The sequence below is a fragment of the Rhinoderma darwinii genome, chromosome 13 (assembly GCF_050947455.1).
Source record: "Rhinoderma darwinii isolate aRhiDar2 chromosome 13, aRhiDar2.hap1, whole genome shotgun sequence".
NCBI classification, from domain to species: domain Eukaryota; kingdom Metazoa; phylum Chordata; class Amphibia; order Anura; family Rhinodermatidae; genus Rhinoderma; species Rhinoderma darwinii.
Genome location: NC_134699.1, coordinates 348,553 through 371,942, shown reverse-complemented (window position 1 = coordinate 371,942; position 23,390 = coordinate 348,553). Strand labels below are relative to the sequence as shown.

General features: G+C 49.3%; 1 protein-coding gene across 1 annotated transcript in view; it reads right to left on the bottom strand.

The window, feature by feature from the left end:
• Window positions 1-23,390, bottom strand: part of PREX1 (phosphatidylinositol-3,4,5-trisphosphate dependent Rac exchange factor 1) — a 138,940-nt gene that overhangs the window by 33,312 nt on the left and 82,238 nt on the right. Inside the window, 13 exon segments of the mRNA XM_075846257.1 lie at window positions 535-620; window positions 859-1,007; window positions 1,758-1,850; window positions 3,529-3,671; window positions 4,504-4,576; window positions 6,473-6,548; window positions 7,982-8,031; window positions 14,191-14,294; window positions 15,239-15,339; window positions 17,099-17,243; window positions 20,631-20,780; window positions 22,728-22,843; window positions 23,127-23,260. Coding sequence (XP_075702372.1) covers window positions 535-620; window positions 859-1,007; window positions 1,758-1,850; window positions 3,529-3,671; window positions 4,504-4,576; window positions 6,473-6,548; window positions 7,982-8,031; window positions 14,191-14,294; window positions 15,239-15,339; window positions 17,099-17,243; window positions 20,631-20,780; window positions 22,728-22,843; window positions 23,127-23,260 — 1,420 coding nt within the window.

Sequence of the window (23,390 nt, the reverse complement as noted above, 5' to 3'; positions counted from 1 at the left end):
CCAATAGTCATGTCTACACCGGGCCTGTCTATGCAGGGACTGTCTACAATAGTCACCTCTACACCAGGCCTGTCTATGCTGGGACCGTCTCCAATAGTCATGTCTACACCGGGCCTGTCTATGCAGGGACTGTCTACAATAGTCACCTCTACACCAGGCCTGTCTATGCTGGGACCGTCTCCAATAGTCATGTCTACACCGGGCCTGTCTATGCTGGGACCGTCTCCAATAGTCACCTCTACACCAGGCATGTCTATGCTGGGACTGTCTACAATAGTCACCTCTACACCAGGCATGTCTATGCTGGGACTGTCTACAATAGTCACCTCTACACCAGGCCTGTCTATGCTGGGACCGTCTCCAATAGTCATGTCTACACCGGGCCTGTCTATGCTGGGACTGTCAATTGCAGGTGCAAAATTTCTACATGGAGATAAACATGGCTGCTACAAAAAGATTTGCGATGTATAATCTACAAATTACTTCATGAAATAAAGAACAACAGAACACCCATCATCCCCCGACAGACATTACCTCTCCCCACTGCATGGACGTAAGGAGGAGCTGAACCCCTGATCTGGAAACACAGGTACTGAGGACAATCCGGGATCTTCACAATCCTACAGCACAAGGAAGAAGAGAGATAATGTGTGTAGTGAGAGGACTAATGTCAGGCGGCAGGGTCGCTGGTAATACCCTCCCCTCCCTCATGCAACAGTTCATTTTCACCCAACCAACCCCTCGTAGACCGCGGCATCCAGTGCACATATTATCTGGAGTTTCCTCGCAGTAAGACCCTGGATTTTGATATGAGGAGGACATGTTGTAGCACAGGACGCTGCGGTCTCAGATTCTTACTCTTTGGATTTGGTTGACACGAGGATGCGGATTGGCCTGCGAGCGCAGAACGACTGGTTCAGAAGAATCTCCACTTCAGAGAAGGGTCTGAGGAAGATCAGGTCCTCATTAATGGTGTAGATCTTGCGTCCAGCCTGCAGTCCAGCCATCTGCCGGGAGACAAAGGGAAGAATTTCTCCAGGTTATTCCACATCTCACCAGACATCTATTAACGAGGAGAACAACAAAAACCTGAGGAAAGCGAGGACAGCGCCACCAACCTCCGGCTCACGGCGACTCCTGAAGCAACCTGGAGGAAGCTCGAATGGAAGACCATGAATCCTCCAGTTACATCATTGCTTCTCCAGTGCGGAGAAATAGATGAATCCCGGATCAATCAAATGTCAGTAATGTCTGACAGATTCATCACAGGAGCCGATGGAGCGCTGCCGGCAGAGTGTCAGCTCTATGGGCCACGACGAGATGTGATGACTGTTGGTGATGGACCGTCCTTCACATCTAAATGCAGCACCATGTATAGGACAATGTGACCGCAGACCAGAAGCGAGGAGAACGACGCCGGGCCACATTGCTGCTCATGGATTTTCTATTACGATCGTATTGATTAACTAGTGTGGAAAAATTGACAGCAAATTCTCAACCTGCGACAAACTCCCGCCGGTCAGACGCCATGATAATCCTTTTAACACTGAGAAATATCCTTTTTAAACGGGGTCTCCCATGACGTCCAGTTCTGCGCAGTCAGAGATTCGTAATGTCATAGGCGTCTATGGTGCGGTGTTGATGCTCCGGATAACACAACAGCTCTGCTGTTCTGGCTGTGAAGTGGTGTCGTGCACTATTGCATTGTGGGTTGTTATAAGCCACTACCATGTGACACTCGTCATGTTTCCCCTCACCTCCGCGTGTGACCCCTTCCGGACAGACTTCACCACAATCGCTTTGTTCTTCTCTTCCAAGTCAAAACCGTAGTCTTCCTCCTGAGGTAGAACCTGTGAGAACAGAACACGTTCACTTATTACTCCTCCCCGGACTGTGGGAAGACCGCTCCAGATAACCGGGGGACCGCCAGTCAGCCCGCACAGGCCCAGAACCCTTCACTCCCATCATCCCTGACAATCTAATCTCTCTGATCTGTTCATGTGTTGACCTCTGATAACCCTCTGTAGTGTGTGATTACGGTCCTCGTCTCTTGGGGGGGGGGGCGGCTTCTGTGCCAGCGGTCGCGTGGCGTGGAATGTGTGAGTGCATCAGATGTATTTATGTCTATGACATTCCTGGGGTGTAGAACATGTGGTGGACACGTAGCCCGAGATCCATGTACAGGAGATCTGTAAACAGCAATCACGAGCTGCTTCTCCTATATCCTGCAGCCGGTACAACGCCTCCGCCCGGCCCGCGCTCATCAGGGAACGCACCGTGGTTATTACAGAGGGAATGTAACACCAAAACACTCCGTGTCAAAGTAGTCATACTGGTCACACATACACACACGACTGGAGGTGTCATACACACACACACACACACGACTGGAGGTGTCACACACACACACGACTGGAGGTCACACACACACACACACGACTGGAGGTGTCACACACACACACACACGACTGGAGGTGTCACACACACACACACACACACACACGACTGGAGGTGTCACACACACACACACACACGACTGGAGGTGTCACACACACACACACGACTGGAGGTCACACACACACACACACACGACTGGAGGTGTCACACACACACACACACACACGACTGGAGGTGTCACACACACACACACACGACTGGAGGTGTCACACACACACACACACACACACACACACGACTGGAGGTCACACGCACACACACACGACTGGAGGTCACACGCACACACACACGACTGGAGGTCACACGCACACACACACGACTGGAGGTCACACGCACACACACACACGACTGGAGGTCACACATACACACACACACACACGACGAGGTCACACACACACGGCCGGCGGTCACACACACATGACGACTGGAGGTCACACACACACGACTGGAGGTCACACACACGACTGGAGGTCACACACACACACACGACTCGAGGTCAAACACACACACACACACACGATTGGAGGTCACACACACACACACACACACGATTGGAGGTCACACACACACACACACACGACTCGAGGTCACACACACACACACACACGATTGGAGGTCACACACCGACACGACTGGAGGTCACACACCGACACGACTGGAGGTCACACACACACACACAGCTCGCACACAAACACACACTTGAGGTCACACTCGTTATTCACACGGGAAAGGTCACAGACATAGCCAAGGTCACACACATCACACCGCCGAAGTCACACACATCAGAATGGCCGAGGTCACACACATCAGAATGGCCGAGGTCACACACATCAGAATGGCCGAGGTCACATACGTCACACTTGGTGTTCTTCATGCGTTTGCACAATTTTAAGGGCTAAAAAATAAAATTAAACTAATCTATATATACATGCGCAGTGATTGCAGTGCGGTGACGCAGGAGGCTACAATGTTATATAAGAGTGCGCTGCGGTCCTTGTATCTTCTGAAGGGCACGTGGTCGCGGTTCTGTGACCCACACACCCCCGGTGAGGAGGACCACCCTGTCCTTACCAGCAGAGTCTTGGCCATGATGTTCTCTATGAGTTTGAAGTCATTCTTCAGCTGCTTGTTCTTGGAGTTGGTTCCTTCGATCTCCTCGTCAGCGTGGAACCGGAAGAACTGCGACTCATCTTTAAACTCGCTCTTCTCCAACACTTATACAGAGAATGAAGAGGGCGACAAGGTAATAGTGAGGAGGGGGAGCCGATCCGATGAGCGACAGGTTATACACACTCAGCCTCTGGATGTACATATGAATGGTTTCCATTTGTTGACAGAAAGCAGAGATCCAGAAACGATGGGAAATTGAAACACAAAGTCTATAACAAAGTCCTTATCATACGGTAGGAATCGAGCAAAAGTGGGGGGGGGGGGCAATATTCTGAGAATTGGCGTAATGTCCCTGGAGCCGGGATCGCACACCGAGCCCCCCGACAGCACAGCCGCTAGAATAAGGGGAGCAGCATATAACACAGCACACAACCAGCCTGCAGCCTCATCTTAATTACATGGGACTGCAAATATATAGGAGTGAACGGAGGTTATAGAAACAGGAGTACAACACGTAAGCGGAGGTAGTGCCCCACGTCACGTTATACCTCCTGGAGCTCCAGCACATCGACCGCAGGAGTCGGCGCCGCACATCGACCGCAGGAGTCAGCGGCGCACATCGACCGCAGGAGTCAGCGGCGCACATCGACCGCAGGAGTCAGCGGCGCACATCGACCGCAGGAGTCAGCGGCGCACATCGACCGCAGGAGTCAGCGGCGCACATCGACCGCAGGAGTCGGCGGCGCACATCGACCGCAGGAGTCGGCAGCGCACATCGACCGCAGGAGTCGGCGGCGCACATCGACCGCAGGAGTCGGCGCCGCACATCGACCGCAGGAGTCGGCGCCGCACATCGACCGCAGGAGTCGGCGCCGCACATCGACCGCAGGAGTCGGCGCCGCACATCGACCGCAGGAGTCGGCGTAGCATAATTACCATGATGCATGAATCCGTTGTTGCAGAGTCCAACACCAAGAGCAACGGCTTCTTCTCTGGTCTGACAGTCTCCCTGCAAGCACAGAAGCATTTTATTATCGGAGAGTCTGATATTACGAAGGCGTCACAGCCACATCTGACCGCGTCGTGTGAGAATTGACAGGCTGCGGAGAGTTGTCCGTCACCCACCTGCAGACAAGGACACAGATATTTGCCCCTCTACGCTCCGTCCTCCTCGTGTGTCACTCCCAGTCCCAGCCCGGCCACTGACATTAACTCTTTAACATCCACATAGCTGCCCACATGCTCCCCGGGGACCAGCAATGCTGACAAATGTCATTTCATGTCCCCTTTTCTGATCAGTTGCAATACATTTCCCCTGTGCGCAGCATGGCGGCCGTCCGACACGACTATTCATAGACTTCATGATTTACAGCCAATTACAGGCATTGCTGGGTTGAGGATCTCGGGTTCAGCAGCAAATGCCAAAAATATTGGCAGAGAAGTTGCATCCGAGCCGCCTCTTCCATCATTGTCCGGAGATTATTCTCGTCTATGAATGAAATACAAACAGAGCGAGGGAGACGCCGATCCCGCAGAGAGTCCGGCCTCACCCAGGAGTCCGGCCTAAGAGTCATTAGACAAAATCACATTTTCAACACTTGGCTCAAAAATTGGCCAAATGTGAAAATCAATTCAAATTCTTTGTTTATAAAAAATAAAATATCTAAAAAAAAATGTCCCGCGTCAAATTCACAAGATGAGAAAAATCTGCAGAGAACGAGACGAGATCGAACCAACGCCACAAGTGATCCGATGAGCCAAGTAATGCACCAAAAGAGCAGCCGGAGACCAGGAGCACGGGAGACAGGTGAGAAAAACAGCCTTACAAGGAGACTAGTATACAATGCACAGATCAGTCTCCTGCGGTGAATAGTATACAATGCACAGATCAGTCTCCTGCGGTGAATAGTATACAATGCACAGATCAGTCTCCTGTGGTGAATAGTATACAATGCACAGATCAGTCTCCTGCGGTGAATAGTATACAATGCACAGATCAGTCTCCTGTGGTGAATAGTATACAATGCACAGATCAGTCTCCTGTGGTGAATAGTATACAATGCACAGATCAGTCTCCTGCGGTGAATAGTATACAATGCACAGATCAGTCTCCTGGGGTGAATAGTATACAATGCACAGATCAGTCTCCTGCGGTGAATAGTATACAATGCACAGATCAGTCTCCTGTGGTGAATAGTATACAATGTACAGATCAGTCTCCTGTGGTGAATAGTATACAATGCACAGATCAGTCTCCTGCGGTGAATAGTATACAATGCACAGATCAGTCTCCTGCGGTGAATAGTATACAATGCACAGATCAGTCTCCTGTGGTGAATAGTATACAATGCACAGATCAGTCTCCTGGGGTGAATAGTATACAATGTACAGATCAGTCTCCTGTGGTGAATAGTATACAATGCACAGATCAGTCTCCTGCGGTGAATAGTATACAATGCACAGATCAGTCTCCTGGGGTGAATAGTATACAATGCACAGATCAGTCTCCTGCGGTGAATAGTATACAATGCACAGATCAGTCTCCTGTGGTGAATAGTATACAATGTACAGATCAGTCTCCTGTGGTGAATAGTATACAATGCACAGATCAGTCTCCTGTGGTGAATAGTATACAATGCACAGATCAGTCTCCTGTGGTGAATAGTATACAATGCACAGATCAGTCTCCTGTGGTGAATAGTATACAATGTACAGATCAGTCTCCTGTGGTGAATAGTATACAATGCACAGATCAGTCTCCTGTGGTGAATAGTATACAATGCACAGATCAGTCTCCTGTGGTGAATAGTATACAATGCACAGATCAGTCTCCTGTGGTGAATAGTATACAATGCACAGATCAGTCTCCTGTGGTGAATAGTATACAATGCAGATCATCGGTTACCTGTGATATTAGCCAGTCCACCAGCTTACTGGCCGGTATGACGGACTTGTAGGTCTTCAGGTGATGATCTCGGTCTCTAGATGGCAACGATACAACAGAAAGAAGACGTCAGAGGAACGAGGATCAGTATTACGTAACGATTATATGACGGGCACTCGGCGCCTTCACCCCAGTACTAGGGGGTATTACTGGTCACCTGTAGGCACTTGTGATGTGGCCTCTGTGTGCCAGGGACGCCAGTATATAAAGTAACATGGCACACGGCCAACACGACTTAATGTCATCAACACAACACGACCCCTCACCCATCTAACAAGACTCGTCGCCAAGTCAGCAGTGACTAAACGTAATACCAGAACTACAGTGAAGACCGACACACAGAACCAACCAACAAGAGGGGGAAGGGATGCAACTCACACGCTTCTTCTACAAAACATTCACCCCTATGGTTAGTATGAAGGCGGCCATTAGTGGGTGTTACCCATGTAGGAGGTGGAGTGGAATATTAAAGGACCATCTAGTGGCTGCCCTCGTCCTGTACCCCATGTGTCTCCACAATTCATGTACTGTACCCCTGCCCCATCCCTGCTCCCTGGTGACCCCCATTTACACCTATGAGTGACCCCTCGCATTGAGTGAATGGGTGAGCGGACATTGAGGGCTGGAGCTCAGCCATGAGGAGGGAGGACATGACACGGGTTACAGGCACATGAGCCGACAGACCCTTATCCATTAAAACTCCACATATATGTCACGTTATACTGAGGTCACATCCAGAGCTGCACTCACAATTCTGGTATCCTCTTAATTAGGTGCATTAAGGGATCCAAGATGACAAGTGCACAATTACAATGAAGCTCACAGCCTGTATTTACCAGTTACATCCAGAGCTGCACTCACAATTCTGCGAGACTCCTGCTGTCAGAGAGCAGTGCATCATGGGAGCTTAGATAACAGCCATGCAGTTAGAGGTTAAGCTATTAGGACACTCGTCTATCTGTTGACTACAGTTCAGTCACAATCAGTTTGCACGGACAATAAGCAGAATTATGAACGCAGCTCTGAATGTGACTGGAGTATAAGGGATGATGCGAAGCAGATGACCGTTACACTCTCAGAGCTCAGCTATTCGATTGATAGAGACGTGAGAGTAGTGCAGAGGTTCTGCTCACCGCCCTCCGGGTCACCGGCAGCTCAGAGAATAAATGTAACAGAAATATAGGAATATCCTAGAAAAGACTCCACACGGCAACCAAGTCATCAAAAGGACGACGTAAACCTGCGCCAAAACACGTGTGACCGCGTAGAAATCCCAGCACGATGGCCCCAAGTAACAGACACATTGTCATAGACCGGGTGACCAGATCTGCGTCTGATTCCGTTTGATGGGCTCACTCAGCATCACACAACGCACCCCTCCCCCGATTATTATTACGGTTACTGTAACCACGAGGAAGAAGCAGCGTCACCGCCACACAGAACAGTCACTACCAGAAATATCACACTTACTTGATGACCGGCGCTAAGAGGCTGTGAAGGCGACAGTAGAGTCTGACACCCTGAAAAATACAAGAGTGGAGTGAGCGCTCATTCACGTCTAATGCTTAACCCCTTCCCGCCACCGCCACTTTCACCTCCCGAACAGCCTCATTTTTCAAATCGGACACATGTCACTTTATGTGGTAACAACGTTGGAAAGCTTTTACTAATCCAAGCGATTCTTCGATTTTTCTCTTGTGGCACATTGTACTTTATGCTAGAGGTAAAATTTAGTCAATACATTCATTGCTTATTTGCAAAAAAAAAAAAAAAATGTAAAAGAAAGTTTGCAAAAATCAGCATTTTTGTAAATTTGAATGTATCTTCTTGTGAGACAGACAATTAAACCACACAAAATAGTTACTAGTTCACATTTACCAGAGTTTGACGCCCTCATTTATGAACATCCATTTATTTTATAGGACATTGGGCAGTGAAAACAAAAAAAATTTCAATAAGCCGAAGCTTTAACTCAAAATGTTTAAATTTTCTCAACATATTAGAAAAATGACTGAAATGTTTGTAAAGCAATTTCTTCTCAGTACGGAAATACCCCATATGTGGTAATAAACTGCTGTTTGGGCACACGGCGGGGCTCAGAAGGGAAGGAGCGCCATTTGGCGTGCAGATTTTGCTGTATTGGTTTCTGGGTGCTATGTGATATTTGCAAAGCCCCTGTGGGACCAAAAAAGTGGAAGCCCCCCAGTAGTGCCCTCATTTTGGAAACCACATCCCACAAAGCATTCACCTGGGGGTGTAGCGAGCATGTTAACCCCGCAGGTGTTTTCCAGAAATGTGTGCAGTGGATGTTGCAGAGTGAAAATGACAATTTCTATAGATATATTTCAGTGTCCAATATGTAGCACCCACCTCGTGCCACCATGAAATAACCGCTCTCTAATTATTATGCGGTGTGCCCTGGTTTTCCTAACACCCTACATGTGCCCTAATCTTTTGCCTGGACTATCCACAGGGCTCAGGAGTGACAGAGCATCATGTGCATTTGAGGCCTAATTTGGAAACTTACAAAGTATTGGTTCACAATTGCAGAGGCTGTGATGTGAAATAATAAAATAAACCCCTGAGAAGTGACCCCATTTTAGAAACTACACCCCTCATGGCATTTATTAAGGGGGGTAGTGAACATTTTCACCCACGTCTTTTCCAGAAATTATTGCGCTGCGGATGGCGCAAAGTAAAAATTGCAATTTTTCCACAGATGTGACATTTCAGTGCCCAATAAGTTGTTTCGAGCTGGTGCCGCTGGAGAGACGCACCCCATAAATCGTTAAGAGGGTTCTACTGGGTATAAAATGTTGTATGTGGATGTAAACTGGTGTTTGCGCCAACGGCAGGGCTCAGAATTGAAGGTGCCCCATTTGGCTTTGGAGCGCAGATTTTGCTTAGTAGTAGTTGTTTGTAGGTTACTGGTATTGCCGTTTATAATGCGTGGAACATGTCAGCGTGGCGGAGTATATCGGGGGCATAATAATGGGATATAATAGCGGGATAATACAACGATCCATAGAGGTTTGTTACGCCGTGAAGCAATTGTTTATGCACAGGCCGCATCACACGGATAGATGGTGCCCTTACTGATCCCCTTCCTGGAACACACTGCATTTTTTTTTTTTTTTATAGACTTTTACCCCTTTTCAGTTTGGGGTTTTGCTGGGAAAGTGTTGTCCTGGTATAATACGGACGCCCTCTCTTCCAGCAGATATGTTTGGGCCCTCCCCTTCCTGGTATAATACGGGCACCCTCGCTTCCAGCAGATATGTTTGGGTCCTCCCCTTCCTGGTATAATACGGGTGCCCTCGCTTCCAGCGGATATGTTTGTGCCCTCCCCTTCCTGGTATAATACGGGCGCCCTCGCTTCCAGCAGATATGTTTGGGCTCTCTCCTTCCTGGTATAATATGTGCACCCTCGCTTCCAGCAGATATGCTTGGGCCCTCCCCTTCCTGGTATAATACGGGCGCCCTCGCTTCCAGCAGATATGTTTGGGTCCTCTCCTTCCTGGTATAATATGTGCACCCTCGCTTCCAGCAGATATGCTTGGGCCCTCCCCTTCCTGGTATAATACGGGCGCCCTCACTTCCAGCAGATATGTTTGGGTCCTCCCCTCCCTGGTATAATACGGGCGCCCTCGCTTCCAGCGGATATGTTTGGGCCCTCCTCTTCCTGGTATAATACGGGCACCCACGCTTCCAGGAGATATGTTTGGGCCCTCCCCTTCCTGGTATAATACGGGCACCCTCGCTTCCAGGAGATATGTTTGGGCCCTCCCCTTCCTGGTATAATACGGGCACCCGCGCTTCCAGCAGATATGTTTGGGCCCTCCCCTTCCTGGTATAATACGGGCGCCCTCGCTTCCAGCAGATATGTATGCCCCCCCTCCCCTTCCTGGTATAATACGGGCGCCCTCGCTTCCAGCAGATATGTTTGGGCCCTCCCCTTCCTGGTATAATATGGGCGCCCTCGCTTCCAGCAGATATGTTTGGGCCCTCCCCTTCCTGGTATAATATGGGCGCCCTCGCTTCCAGCAGATATGTTTGGGCCCTCCTCTTCCTGGTATAATACGGGCACCCTCGCTTCCAGCAGATATGTTTGGGTCCTCCTCTTCCTGGTATAATACGGACGCCCTCTCTTCCAGCAGATATGTTTGGGCCCTCCTCTTCCTGGTATAATATGGGCGCCCTCGCTTCCAGCAGATATGTTTGGGCCCTCCTCTTCCTGGTATAATACGGGCACCCTCGCTTCCAGCAGATATGTTTGGGTCCTCCTCTTCCTGGTATAATACGGGCGCCCTCGCTTCCAGCAGATATGCTTGGGCCCTCCCCTTCCTGGTTCCCTAATATTGGGATCTTGATAATCGCCTGTTGAAACTGCAATGTTCCCCTCTGATCTGCACAACTGCATATTTTTTTTCTTTCCTGACTTCCTGGGGCCTTAACTTATTTTTTTCATAGACGTAGTGGTAGGATCGCTGTTTTTTGCAGGACGAGTTGTTTTTATTGGTACCATTTTGTATTCCTTTATATTCCATTTTTTTTGGGAGGCAAAGTGTACATACATTACATTACTTCTCCTGTACTGATCCTGAGTTACATCCTGCATTATACTGCAGAGCTGCACTCACTATTCTGCTGGTGGAGTCACTGTGTACATACATTACTTATCCTGTACTGATCCTGAGTTACATCCTGCATTATACTGCAGAGCTGCACTCACTATTTTGCTGGTGGAGTCACTGTGTACATACATTACATTACATATCCTGTACTGATCCTGAGTTACATCCTGTATTATACTCCAGAGCTGCACTCACTATTCTGCTGGTGGAGTCACTGTGTACATACATTACATTACTTATCCTGTACTGATCCTGAGTTATATCCTGTATTATACTCCAGAGCTGAACTCACTATTCTGCTGGTGGAGTCACGGTGTACATACATTACATTACTTATCCTGTACTGATCCTGAGTTATATCCTGTATTATACTCCAGAGCTGCACTCACTATTCTGCTGGTGGAGTCACTGTGTACATACATGACATTACTTATCCTGTACTGATCCTGAGTTACATCCTGTATTATACTCCAGAGCTGCACTCACTATTCTGCTGGTGGAGTCACTGTGTACATACATTACTTATCCTGTACTGACCCTGAGTTATATCCTGTATTATACTCCAGAGCTGCACTCACTATTCTGCTGGTGGAGTCACTGTGTACATACATTACATTACTTATCCTGTACTGATCCTGAGTTATATCCTGTATTATACTCCAGAGCTGAACTCACTATTCTGCTGGTGGAGTCACTGTGTACATACATTACATATCCTGTACTGATCCTGAGTTATATCCTGTATTATACTCCAGAGCTGCACTCACTATTCTGCTGGTGGAGTCACTGTGTACATACATTACTTATCCTGTACTGATCCTGAGTTATATCCTGTATTATACTCCAGAGCTGCACTCACTATTCTGCTGGTGGAGTCTCTGTGTACATACATTACATTACTTATCCTGTACTGATCCAGAGATATATTGTGTATTATACTCCAGAGCTGCACTCACTATTCTGCTGGTGGAGTCACTGTGTACATACATTACATTACTTATCCTGTACTGACCCCGAGTTACATCCTGTATTATATTCCAGAGCTGCACTCACTATTCTGCTGGTGGAATCACTGTGTACATACATTACTTATCCTGTACTGATCCTGAGTTACATCCTGTATTATACTCCAGAGCTGCACTCACTATTCTGCTGGTGGAGTCACTGTGTACATACATTACATTACTTATCCTGTACTGATCCGGAGTTACATCCTGTATTATACTCCAGAGCTGCACTCACTATTCTGCTGGTGGAGTCACTGTGTACATACATTACATTACTTATCCTGTACTGATACTGAGTTATATCCTGTATTATACTCCAGAGCTGCACTCACTATTCTGCTGGTGGAGTCACTGTGTACATACATTACATTACTTATCCTGTACTGATCCTGAGTTATATCCTGTATTATACTCCAGAGCTGCACTCACTATTCTGCTGGTGGTCACTGTGAACATACATTACATTACTTATCCTGTACTGATCCTGAGTTATATCCTGTATTATACTCCAGAGCTGCACTCACTATTCTGCTGGTGGAGTCACTGTGTACATACATTACATTACTTATCCTGTACTGATCCTGAGTTATATCCTGTATTATACTCCAGAGCTGCACTCACTATTCTGCTGGTGGAGTCACTGTGTACATACATTACATTACTTATGCTGTACTGATCCTGAGTTACATCCTGTATTATACTCCAGAGCTGCACTCACTATTCTGCTGGTGGAGTCACTGTGTATATACATTACTTATCCTGTACTGATCCTGAGTTACATCCTGTATTATACTCCAGAGCTGCACTCACTATTCTGCTGGTGGAGTCACTGTGTACATACATTACATTACTTATCCTGTACTGATCCTGAGTTACATCTTGTATTATATTCCAGAGCTGCACTCACTATTCTGCTGGTGGAGTCACTGTGTACATACATTACATTACTTATCCTGTACTGATCCTGAGTTACATACTGTATTATACTCCAGAGCTGCACCCACTATTCTGCTGGTGGAGTCACTGTGTACATACATTACATTACTTATCCTGTACTGATCCTGAGTTATATCCTGTATTATACTCCAGAGCTGCACTCACTATTCTGCTGGTGGAGTCACTGTGTACATACATTACTTATCCTGTACTGATCCTGAGTTATATCCTGTATTCTACTCCAGAGCTGCACTCACTATTCTGCTGGTGGAGTCACTGTGTACATACATTACATTACTTATCCTGTACTGATCCTGAGTTACATACTGTATTATACTCCAGAGCTGCACCCACTATTCTGCTGGTGGAGTCACTGTGTACATACATTACATTACTTATCCTGTACTGATCCTGAATTACATCCTGTATTATACTCCAGAGCTGCACTCACTATTCTGCTGGTGGAGTCACTGTGTACATACATTACATTACTTATCCTGTACTGATCCTGAGTTATATCCTGTATTATACTCCAGAGCTGCACTCACTATTCTGCTGGTGGAGTCACTGTGTACATACATTACTTATCCTGTACTGATCCTGAGTTATATCCTGTATTCTACTCCAGAGCTGCGCTCACTATTCTGCTGGTGGAGTCACTGTGTACATACATGACATTACTTATCCTATATTTTGGCAGATCACTCCATTACTCCATTACTAATGTCTGCGGTCATGCCTACAATGCTCAGGAACAGCTTCAGAAATCTGAATAGTGTCCAATTGGCAGAAAGATTTCCCTCATGTGCTGGGGGAGGCTGGGGGGTCATAGAGGATGGCGGTCACCTGTTGTGCCATAATGTTTTTCCATGTCATCCATTATGCGAATTGCTGGGGAATAATGATGTCATCACCAGGACATAGCGGGATTAGGGGGGATACTGGTGTCATTACCCGGGTCACATGATATTAATGAGCACGGGTCATCACCTGGTTTAGATGAATGGCACGGAGCTGAACACTAATAAATACTAGGAGTGACAGAGCTGGAACCTCCTAACACCTTGTGTAACACACACTACATGGAAAGAGGAGGACACACCTTAGACATTATATCCTCCAGCTCACTCCTCGCCTTGTACGTCCCATCGTCATAACGGAAGCGATACAGAACCTGCTCATTCTTGAACTGGTGCTTGTCAGAAACTGACGGCAGGAGAAGAAAAAGCTACAATCAAAAAACAGACACTTCACGGACACTACTTGGGTAGTAAATGTGTATGATGTGTGTGTGTGTCATACGTGTATGAAGTGTGTGTATATGAGTGTGTAGTACATGGTGTGTGTGTTATACGTGTATGTATTTGTGCAGTATATGTGTATGACGTATGTGTGTGTAGTATGTATGTATGTATGTATATGTGTGTGTGTATGTATGTGTGTGCGTGCGTGTGTGTAGTATGTATGTATGTATGTGTGTGTGTGTATATGTATGTATGTATGTATGTGTGTGCGTGCGTGCGTATGTATGTATGTATGTATGTATGTATGTGTGCGTGTGTGTGTATGTATGTATGTATGTGTGTGTGTATGTATATATGTATGTATGCGCGTGTGTGTGTGTGTGTGTGTGGCGCATGCGCAGACTATGGATTGGCATGGCTGTAGAATTACCCGTGTCTGACGCTAGAGCGGTCAGATAGCGGTGACTGCAGGGCGCGATCAGTCACGTACAATGTCCAGTGTGAGTGCGGTTTTGCTGGGTCTATTATCACTCCCCGTTCTCTGTACACAGCACCGAACAAATTCATCCAATTGAACTAAATCATAATCACATGGAATTCACTGCACAAATCTGAAATGTGGAGCACAAGAGAAGACGAGCTGGACGTCACAAGGAAATCATCCCCATTACAACCCTATGGGGGAGGGGAGCAGGCGACTGAATGTACACAGTATGGGGGAGGGCAGCAGACGGACCATATAACAGTCAGTGACTAGTCATTTACACGGTCACTACATCCTCGTGAGCGTCCCGCAGATCTGGTCTTGTGACCTGCATTACTATTGGTCCAGCGTTCTCCTCATCGCTCTGGTTTGGACATCATTACAAGTCATAAGTGATCAGACCTGCGCGGCGGCCATCTTACCGTGGTGGATGATCCCGTTCTCCAGTAAGGCCTGGCCCAGGTTGACGCCTTCTTCAGGTTTACTGATCTCGCCGTTCTCCATCAACCAGGAGACAAATTCACTGCAACAGAAGGAGACAGGAGTGAGCAGCGAGACAACAGCTTATTACATGGCCTCGAGTGACAACCACAGGACTGTCCAGTAAGGAGGGCACCCAAGTGTAAGGAAGGCAGTGTATAGGGGAGCTCCAACCCCTCCTGCTTACCAACCCATGATAGAGGGAGGACGAAGGCGCCTCCATCACCAGACAAGAGGAAGGGGCCTCCATCACCAGACAAGAGGAAGGGGAATCCATCACCAGACAAGAGGAAGGGGCCTCCATCACCTGACAAGAGGAAGGGGCCTCCATCACCTGACAAGAGGAAGGGGCCTCCATCACCAGACAAGAGGAAGGGGCCTCCATCACCAGACAAGAGGAAGGGGAATCCATCACCAGACAAGAGGAAGGGGAATCCATCACCAGACAAGAGGAAGGGGCCTCCATCACCTGACAAGAGGAAGGGGCCTCCATCACCAGACAAGAGGAAGGGGCCTCCATCACCAGACAAGAGGAAGGGGCCTCCATCACCAGACAAGAGGAAGGGGCCTCCATCACCAGACAAGAGGAAGGGGCCTCCATCACCAGACAAGAGGAAGGGGCCTCCATCACCACACAAGAGGAAGGGGCCTCCATCACCACACAAGAGGAAGGGGCCTCCATCACCACACAAGAGGAAGGGGCCTCCATCACTAGAGGAAGGGACCTCCATCACCACACAAGAGGAAGGGGCCTCCATCACCACACAAGAGGAAGGGGCCTCCATCACCACACAAGAGGAAGGGGCCTCCATCACTAGAGGAAGGGACCTCCATCACCACACAAGAGGAAGGGGCATCCATCACTAGAGGAAGGGGCCTCCATCACCACACGAGTATGCAGATAGAGATAGGTACGCGAGTACCTGAGCACGTTACTTTGTAAATACGTCGCTGTTTTCCTCACAGGACGTATTATTGAAGGTGCATTGTGGGAGCTCAGGGGACAGTTGGCGCAGTTATCGAGCAGCCAGCAGAAATTGGGCATTTCTTGTTAACGTTTTCTAGGAGGCAGAGGATAAGACTCAAACTGGTGCCCATCACTCAAACATGGCGCCCATTAAATAGGGTGCGATCACTTGCAGCAGTTTTGATAACCAGCCTGTATTCTTCTGAAGAGCATGGTCGTGCAGGGGTTAACTGTGCAGCCGGCGGTGAGATGGAGAGACGTCCACAGAGAACGGCGGCGTTCCTGCGCTTTTCCGCTTTCACTCACAATGTAATAGGCTGGACTTCTCAAATACGTGTAAAGTGACGAACATTCTGCTGTGGCCTCTTGAAATTACGAACCTTTTACTTATTCTTCACAGAATGAGATCACAGCAGATACCAACCTGGCCCGCAACCTGGGGGGTGGGAGTGGCAGGCACCGCAGGATCCTGGGGGCTACCCCGGCACCTGTACAATGACCGGACCTGGTGCTCTGCAGGCGGTGGTGTTCATTAGGACGCGGTTACGTGTTCATTGCGCCGCTCAGCGACACATTTGTTGCAGTTTAATACTCGGAGGGGCTGATCAGTGAGAAGTCTACGCGAGGGGCGCGCTCTGAACTCGTCCTTCACAGCGATGAATGGGGCGGCCCGTCAGTCGTGCTCATTACGTATGCACAGCGCGGCTGCCCCACCACCCTGCAGAGCGCGGCGGCCCCACCACCCTGCACAGCGGCCCCACCACCCTGCACAGCGGCCCCACCACCCTGCAGAGCGCGGCGGCCCCACCACCCTGCACAGCTCTTCAGAACTTACTTTCCATGGAAGCATTTGGGGATGTTGCTGAACTTTCTCCTCCGGTCCTTGATGAGACTGGACTTCTTGCTGACCATGTGATAGAGCTTCTCCCCCTTCTCGGAGATCATGACGTAAGCGTCTCTCTCCATCCCGAGCTTCAGACCTGCAGAGACAACAGCAGCGTTATCAAACACTCACTGCAGACTGCAAGCTCCTGGGACGAGGGCTAAGAGCCTTACAGCTGTGTTATGAATGTGTGTAAGCTGGGATGTCCATGTAAACATAGAGTGTCAGCTCTGAGGCCCAGAAGTACGTCTCTGTCTACTTACCCGGACCGGTTTACATGCGTGTTCCACCCCCCCTCGGCACACACTCCGCATGTTCCACCCCCCCACTCGGCTGCACACACGTTCCACATGTTCCAATCCCTCGCTCTGCACACACTCCGCATGCTCAACCCCTGCTCTGTGCGCGTTCCACCAACGCTCTGCCGCGCACACGTTGCGCGTGTTCCACCCCCCCTCGGGAAACACACTACGCATGTTCCACTCCCGCTCGGCACACATTATGCATGTTCCACACCCGCCCGGCACACACATTATGCATATTCCACCCCCGCTCTGCATGTTCCACCCCCGCTCTGCCGCACCCACTCAGTTAGTCGCGCCCCCGCTCTGCCGCACCCGCTCCTCTAGTCGCGCCCCCGCTCCGCATGTCGCGCCCCCGCTCCGCATGTCGCGCCCCTGCTCCGCATGTCGCGCCCCCGCTCCCCCGCAACGCATGTCCCGCACCCGCAACGCATGTCCCGCACCCGCAACGCATGTCCCGCACCCGCAACGCATGTCCCGCCCACGCTCTGCCGCACCCGCTACGCTTGTCGCGCCCATGCTCCGCATGTCTCGCCCCCTTTCTGCCGCACCCGCTTAGCATGTCCCGCCCCGCATTTCACGCCCCCCCTGCGCATGTCCCGTCCACGCTCTGCCACACCCGCTCCGCATGTCACGCCCCTGCTCTGCCGCACCCGTTAAGCATGTTCCACCCCCGCTCTGCACACATTCTGCATGTCCGACCTCCGCTCTGCACACACAAAGGGCTATGGGCGGTGAAGTTCCCCTTTAAGCAGCTCCTAACAGACGAATGCTCATTTCCGGTGATGGATAAAGGAGTCATGGTCACCAGCTGCACACAATAATTTGAGCCTGCGCTGGGAAACATTACACGGCTTGTTCGCTTCGCGCCACCACATTAATTATTCATCCGCTGCAATCAATAAACATTACAGATTACGGTTAATGCGATGGAAGGTGCAGCAGATCCGGAACTTCGCACAGGGAGACACACCAGTGCCGACTCACAGATACTCAGGCCGGGGGTCCCACATTCAGAAAGTCATCAGACCCCGTCACTTATTTCACATTTTGTTGATGAAATAAAATTCCAGTTTCCCCCTCGTCCTGCCCTCAAACCCCAGAATTACAAAGTGAAGAAACAATTTCAAATTTATTAAAAAATGCCTCTAATTTGGCGTGATATCAGTATTCAGACTCTTTACTAGGACACTTGACATTTAGCTCCGGGGTCTCCCGTTTCTCTAGATCTGTGAAATGTTTCTACACCTTGATTGGATCCACCGGTGGTAAATTCATCTGATCAAAAACCGAGTCATGAGGAGGAGAGAACGGCCTGAGGAGCTCAGGGACAGGATTGTGGAGGGACAGCATTGTGGAGGGACAGCATTGTGGAGGGACAGCATTGTGGAGGGACAGCATTGTGGAGGGACAGCATTGTGGAGGGACAGCATTGTGGAGGGACAGCATTGTGGAGGGACAGCATTGTGGAGGGACAGCATTGTGGAGGGACAGCATTGTGGAGGGACAGCATTGTGGAGGGACAGCATTGTGGAGGGACAGCATTGTGGAGGGACAGGATTGTGGAGGGACAAATCTGGAGAAGGGGACAAATAATGTCTGCTGCACTGAGAGTCCCCAGGAGCACAGCGGCCTACATGATTCTTACATGGAAGGTTTGGAACAACCAGGACTCTTCCTAGAGCCGCCCCACCAAACTAAGTAATCGGGGGAGAAGGACCTTGGTAATCGAGGTGGCCAAGAACCCAATGGTCACTGTGGCCGAGCTCCAAAATCCTGTGTGGGAGAAACTTCCAGAAGGTCGACAGTCACTGCAGCCAGAAAGAAGCCGCTCCTCAGTAATAGACACATGAAAGCCGCCCGGAGGTTACAACAAAATCACCTAAAGGACCTCAGACTGAGAATCAAGATTCTGGGGTCTGATGAAACCAGTCACTGCTCATCACCTGCCCAATACCCTCCCTACAGTGCAGCCTGGTGGTGGTGGGGGCATCATGATGTGGGGGCATTCTTCAGCCGATGGGACAGGGAGACTGGTCAGGGTTGAGGGAAAGACGAACAGGGCAAAGTACAGAGATATTCTTAATGAAAACCTGATCCAGAGGGCTCCGGCCCTCAGACTGGGCCGAAGGTTCACCCTCAAACAAGACAGTGACCCTAAGCACACAGTCAAGACCACAAAGGAGAGGCGCGGGGGGGCAACAACACGGGAGAGGCGGGGGGGGGGGGACGACACGCGAGAGGTGGGGGGGGGGACGACAACACGGGAGAGGCGAGGGGGACCACCATGTGAATGTGCTTGAGTGGCCCGGCCAGACCCCTGACTTGTACCCAATGCAACACCCGAGCTCTTAGTAATAAATTAGTAAAGAACAAACATTCTGTTCTCACTTTATCATTACGGGGGAGAGGGCAGAACGAGGGGGAGAGAGACCTCAACATAAAGTGAGAAAAGTGAAGGGTCTGAGGACTTTCTGAATGCGTTGTATACGGGCTGCTCGGTAACCCCAACAAATCGGAATAAAACAAGCAGGACCTGGAATGTTAGGTCTAGTTCACACTTCGTATTTTGCTGGCAGAAAAAAAATTCTTCCTCAAAACTCCTTCAGGAATTTGGAGTCAGATTTTGACCTGCCGGCACTTTCAATCCAAAGCCATTGAGGTCCGTGGGCAAAAAACGCCACGAAAAATTCTTTCCCCGCCTCCCCATGATTTAAACAGGAGGTCAGAGGCAAGAAAGCAGGTACCGCCCCATCCCCCGCGAGCGGCTAGAAACACCTGCGCCTCCCAACTAAATCAATAGGAGGTTTTGGATGTTTTTTGGGGGCGATCTCCGCATCAAAATCAGTGCTAAAATATTCAGTGGGAACAAGGCCTAAACTCCAGCCCCTTACCGCTCACTGGATCTCCCAGAACTGAACATTCCACCAACAACACCCGGATATTTCATCTGGTGCAGCAGAGCGCGGTGATAATAGTCTGTGGTTAATATATCGGGGGGGGGGGGGGGGGGGGTATTCTGGAAATATGGCCGCCTGCAACAAGCCACAGTTTCTATCATGATGAACCGTTACAGTGTGACCTGATTGGACGCTCATCTACGGTCAAGTCTTTGTTGCAAATCGGCGCTTGTTCTAGGATGCTCAGCCAATCATCTTACTAGTAAAATCTTCATGACATACTTTCCCGCTGCTCTCGCTCTTTCAGGACCGCGTCCATCCATTTCTGCTTGTCCTCAGGGGTCTTTGCCATGCAGACGAACCATTTGTTTTTCGCGGTGTTATGGATCTTCCACCCGTTGGTGACTGTGTAACCGTTACTGTGATAATCAGCTGCCGAGAAAACAAAGGCTTAGAACCAGTGCAATATGGAGTAAGTGTAAGCCCCTGCACCCTCCCACCACCTGGAGGCGCTATGGTGAGTTTTTCCACAGTGAGAAGAGGCGGCTGCAGATTATCAAAGGTGGGGGCAGCAAGACTTGGTGAATAGACGGCCAGAGACCTGCCAGTGTAACGACTAACACAGAGCACCACAGGACGAGATGGCATCTTTCTATCCACACACAATCTATGCCCTGGAGAACTAACCAGCACTGTGACTACCACTACCACCATCATCCTCATCATCATCTTGCCATTCTATCTATTGTGTGATCGTTTTTCGACTATTCAAACCCGGGGATATAAGAACTATATTGAATGATGTGCTTCATACTCCAACTTCTTAAAAATGAATGAAGAATAAAATGCATTCTCAGGCGTTAGAGGAGGAGTTTAGTTACTCCGCCCCTGGATCGGGGAACAGCGCAGGGTGATTTGGAGGAGCTGCTATAGGTTTGGCGGTTTTAAGTATGAGGGTTTATATATACAGGACAACATTCTAGACTCTTCTCAGGACTATAGGACGGTAGAAATACATGTAAATTACGCAGCAGATAAAGCTACATTTGCAGCTGTCAATAAGTCTCCTCAATCCTGAACGGGCCCCGAATAGAATTATCCTAAGGGCCACCCAGAGAAATGACCCGTAGACCACACCTCAACCTCTGCCAAGACATGACCCATAGACCCTCAACCTCTGCCAAGACATGACCCATAGACCAAACCACAACCTCTGCCAAGACATGTCCCATAGACCAAACCACAACCTCTGCCAAGACATGACCCATAGACCAAACCTCAACCTCTGCCAAGACATGGCCCATAGACCAAACCACAACCTCTGCCAAGACATGTCCCATAGACCACACCTCAACCTCTGCCAAGACATGACCCATAGATCCTCAACCTCTGCCAAGACATGACCCATAGACCAAACCACAACCTCTGCCAAGACATGTCCCATAGACCACACCCCAACCTCTGCCAAGACATGACCCATAGACCACACCTCAACCTCTGCCAAGACATGACCCATAGCCCACACCTCAACCTCTGCCAAGACATGACCCATAGCCCACACCTCAACCTCTGCCAAGACATGACCCATAGCCCACACCTCAACCTCTGCCAAGACATGACCCATAGCCCACACCTCAACCTCTGCCAAGACATGACCCCCGGACCACATCTCAACCTCTGCCAAGACATGACCCCCGGACCACATCTCAACCTCTGCCAAGACATGACCCATAGCCCACATCTAAACCTCTGCCAAGACATGACCCGTAGATCACTGTGGACCAGTGGAAGTACATCACTCACCAACATCGCTTTAATCACTGCACATACAAGAACCTGCATGACAACCACTGATAGTACCTGAAACCAAGCCATGAAGTCACCCACCCCCGAACCAACTATGTTAAAGTGTCAACCACGGCACCTCAACCATCGTCCATATCAAAAGTCATTAGGCCTCATGGAGCTCAGAGGACAGATTACATTTAATTCAAAACTGCATCATTGGGCCACAAAGCGGCCAGCTCTCCATAGAGGAGGAGTACGAGGCTCCATAAGCAGCAGAAATCTACCCTCACTAACACTTGATTGGACAGGGAGACAACCACTCCCAATATGTCTGGAGGGGTCTGGGTATAAGCAGCGGTAACTAAGCCGCCTTGTACATCTCCTAGAACGCAGTGATAGACCGTCTCCCCCAGGTCACTGGTGCCTATAGAATGGAGGTTTTCAGAGACCCCGCGCCTCGTGTAGGTATGATGTCTGGACGCTGGGATTCTGTCTGATCAGGGAGCGCTGTCCTGCTGCTGAATATCTGGGGCTCGGCCTCTACATTTTGAATGCATCATTTTATAAATCGGACTCTCAGACGCGACTTACCAGTCCCATCCTCTACATTTTCCACCTCCATGACCTCTGTATTGATCCTCCCTCGGAAGATGTACAACGAGCTGCTGAAGGACTTGGTTCTTTTCGTGGATTTTTTCCCAGCAACCCTAGAAAGAAACAGTAGAAAAATCAGAGACGGTTCATAAAGTGAACAAATCACCACGAAATGCGCTGACCCCCCCCCCCCCCCCCCAACAAGAGGCCGCCATTATTAACCCTAGAGGAAAGGTATGACCGCTATAAAGCGATGCCGAGGATCGTATATGTAACGTGTAGAACATACAATATCAACCAATCCAAGATCAGCGTCACCACATCATGCAGAGCAAAGAGCTACAGACCCCCAAGTCTACAGGCAGCCCTAGAAGACCGCGTTTAACCCTTTCTCACCTGGATTTTCTCTTGCAATAAACCAGCAAATTGTCAAACAAAAAGAACATGCGTTCCTGGATATTTCCAGCTGATATCTTAAGTAGCGTCCCCTGCAGGAGAAGCTGAGTACAGATGTCCGTCAGGTTAGAACCCTGCACCCAGAAAACATGAACGGCCATTAATCATCAAGTAATAATGACACCGCCTGGAAATGATGTATGGAGGACGGAAGGGGTTAGACAGATCAATGCTGAAGGTACCGACGCTGCACCGTACCACTCC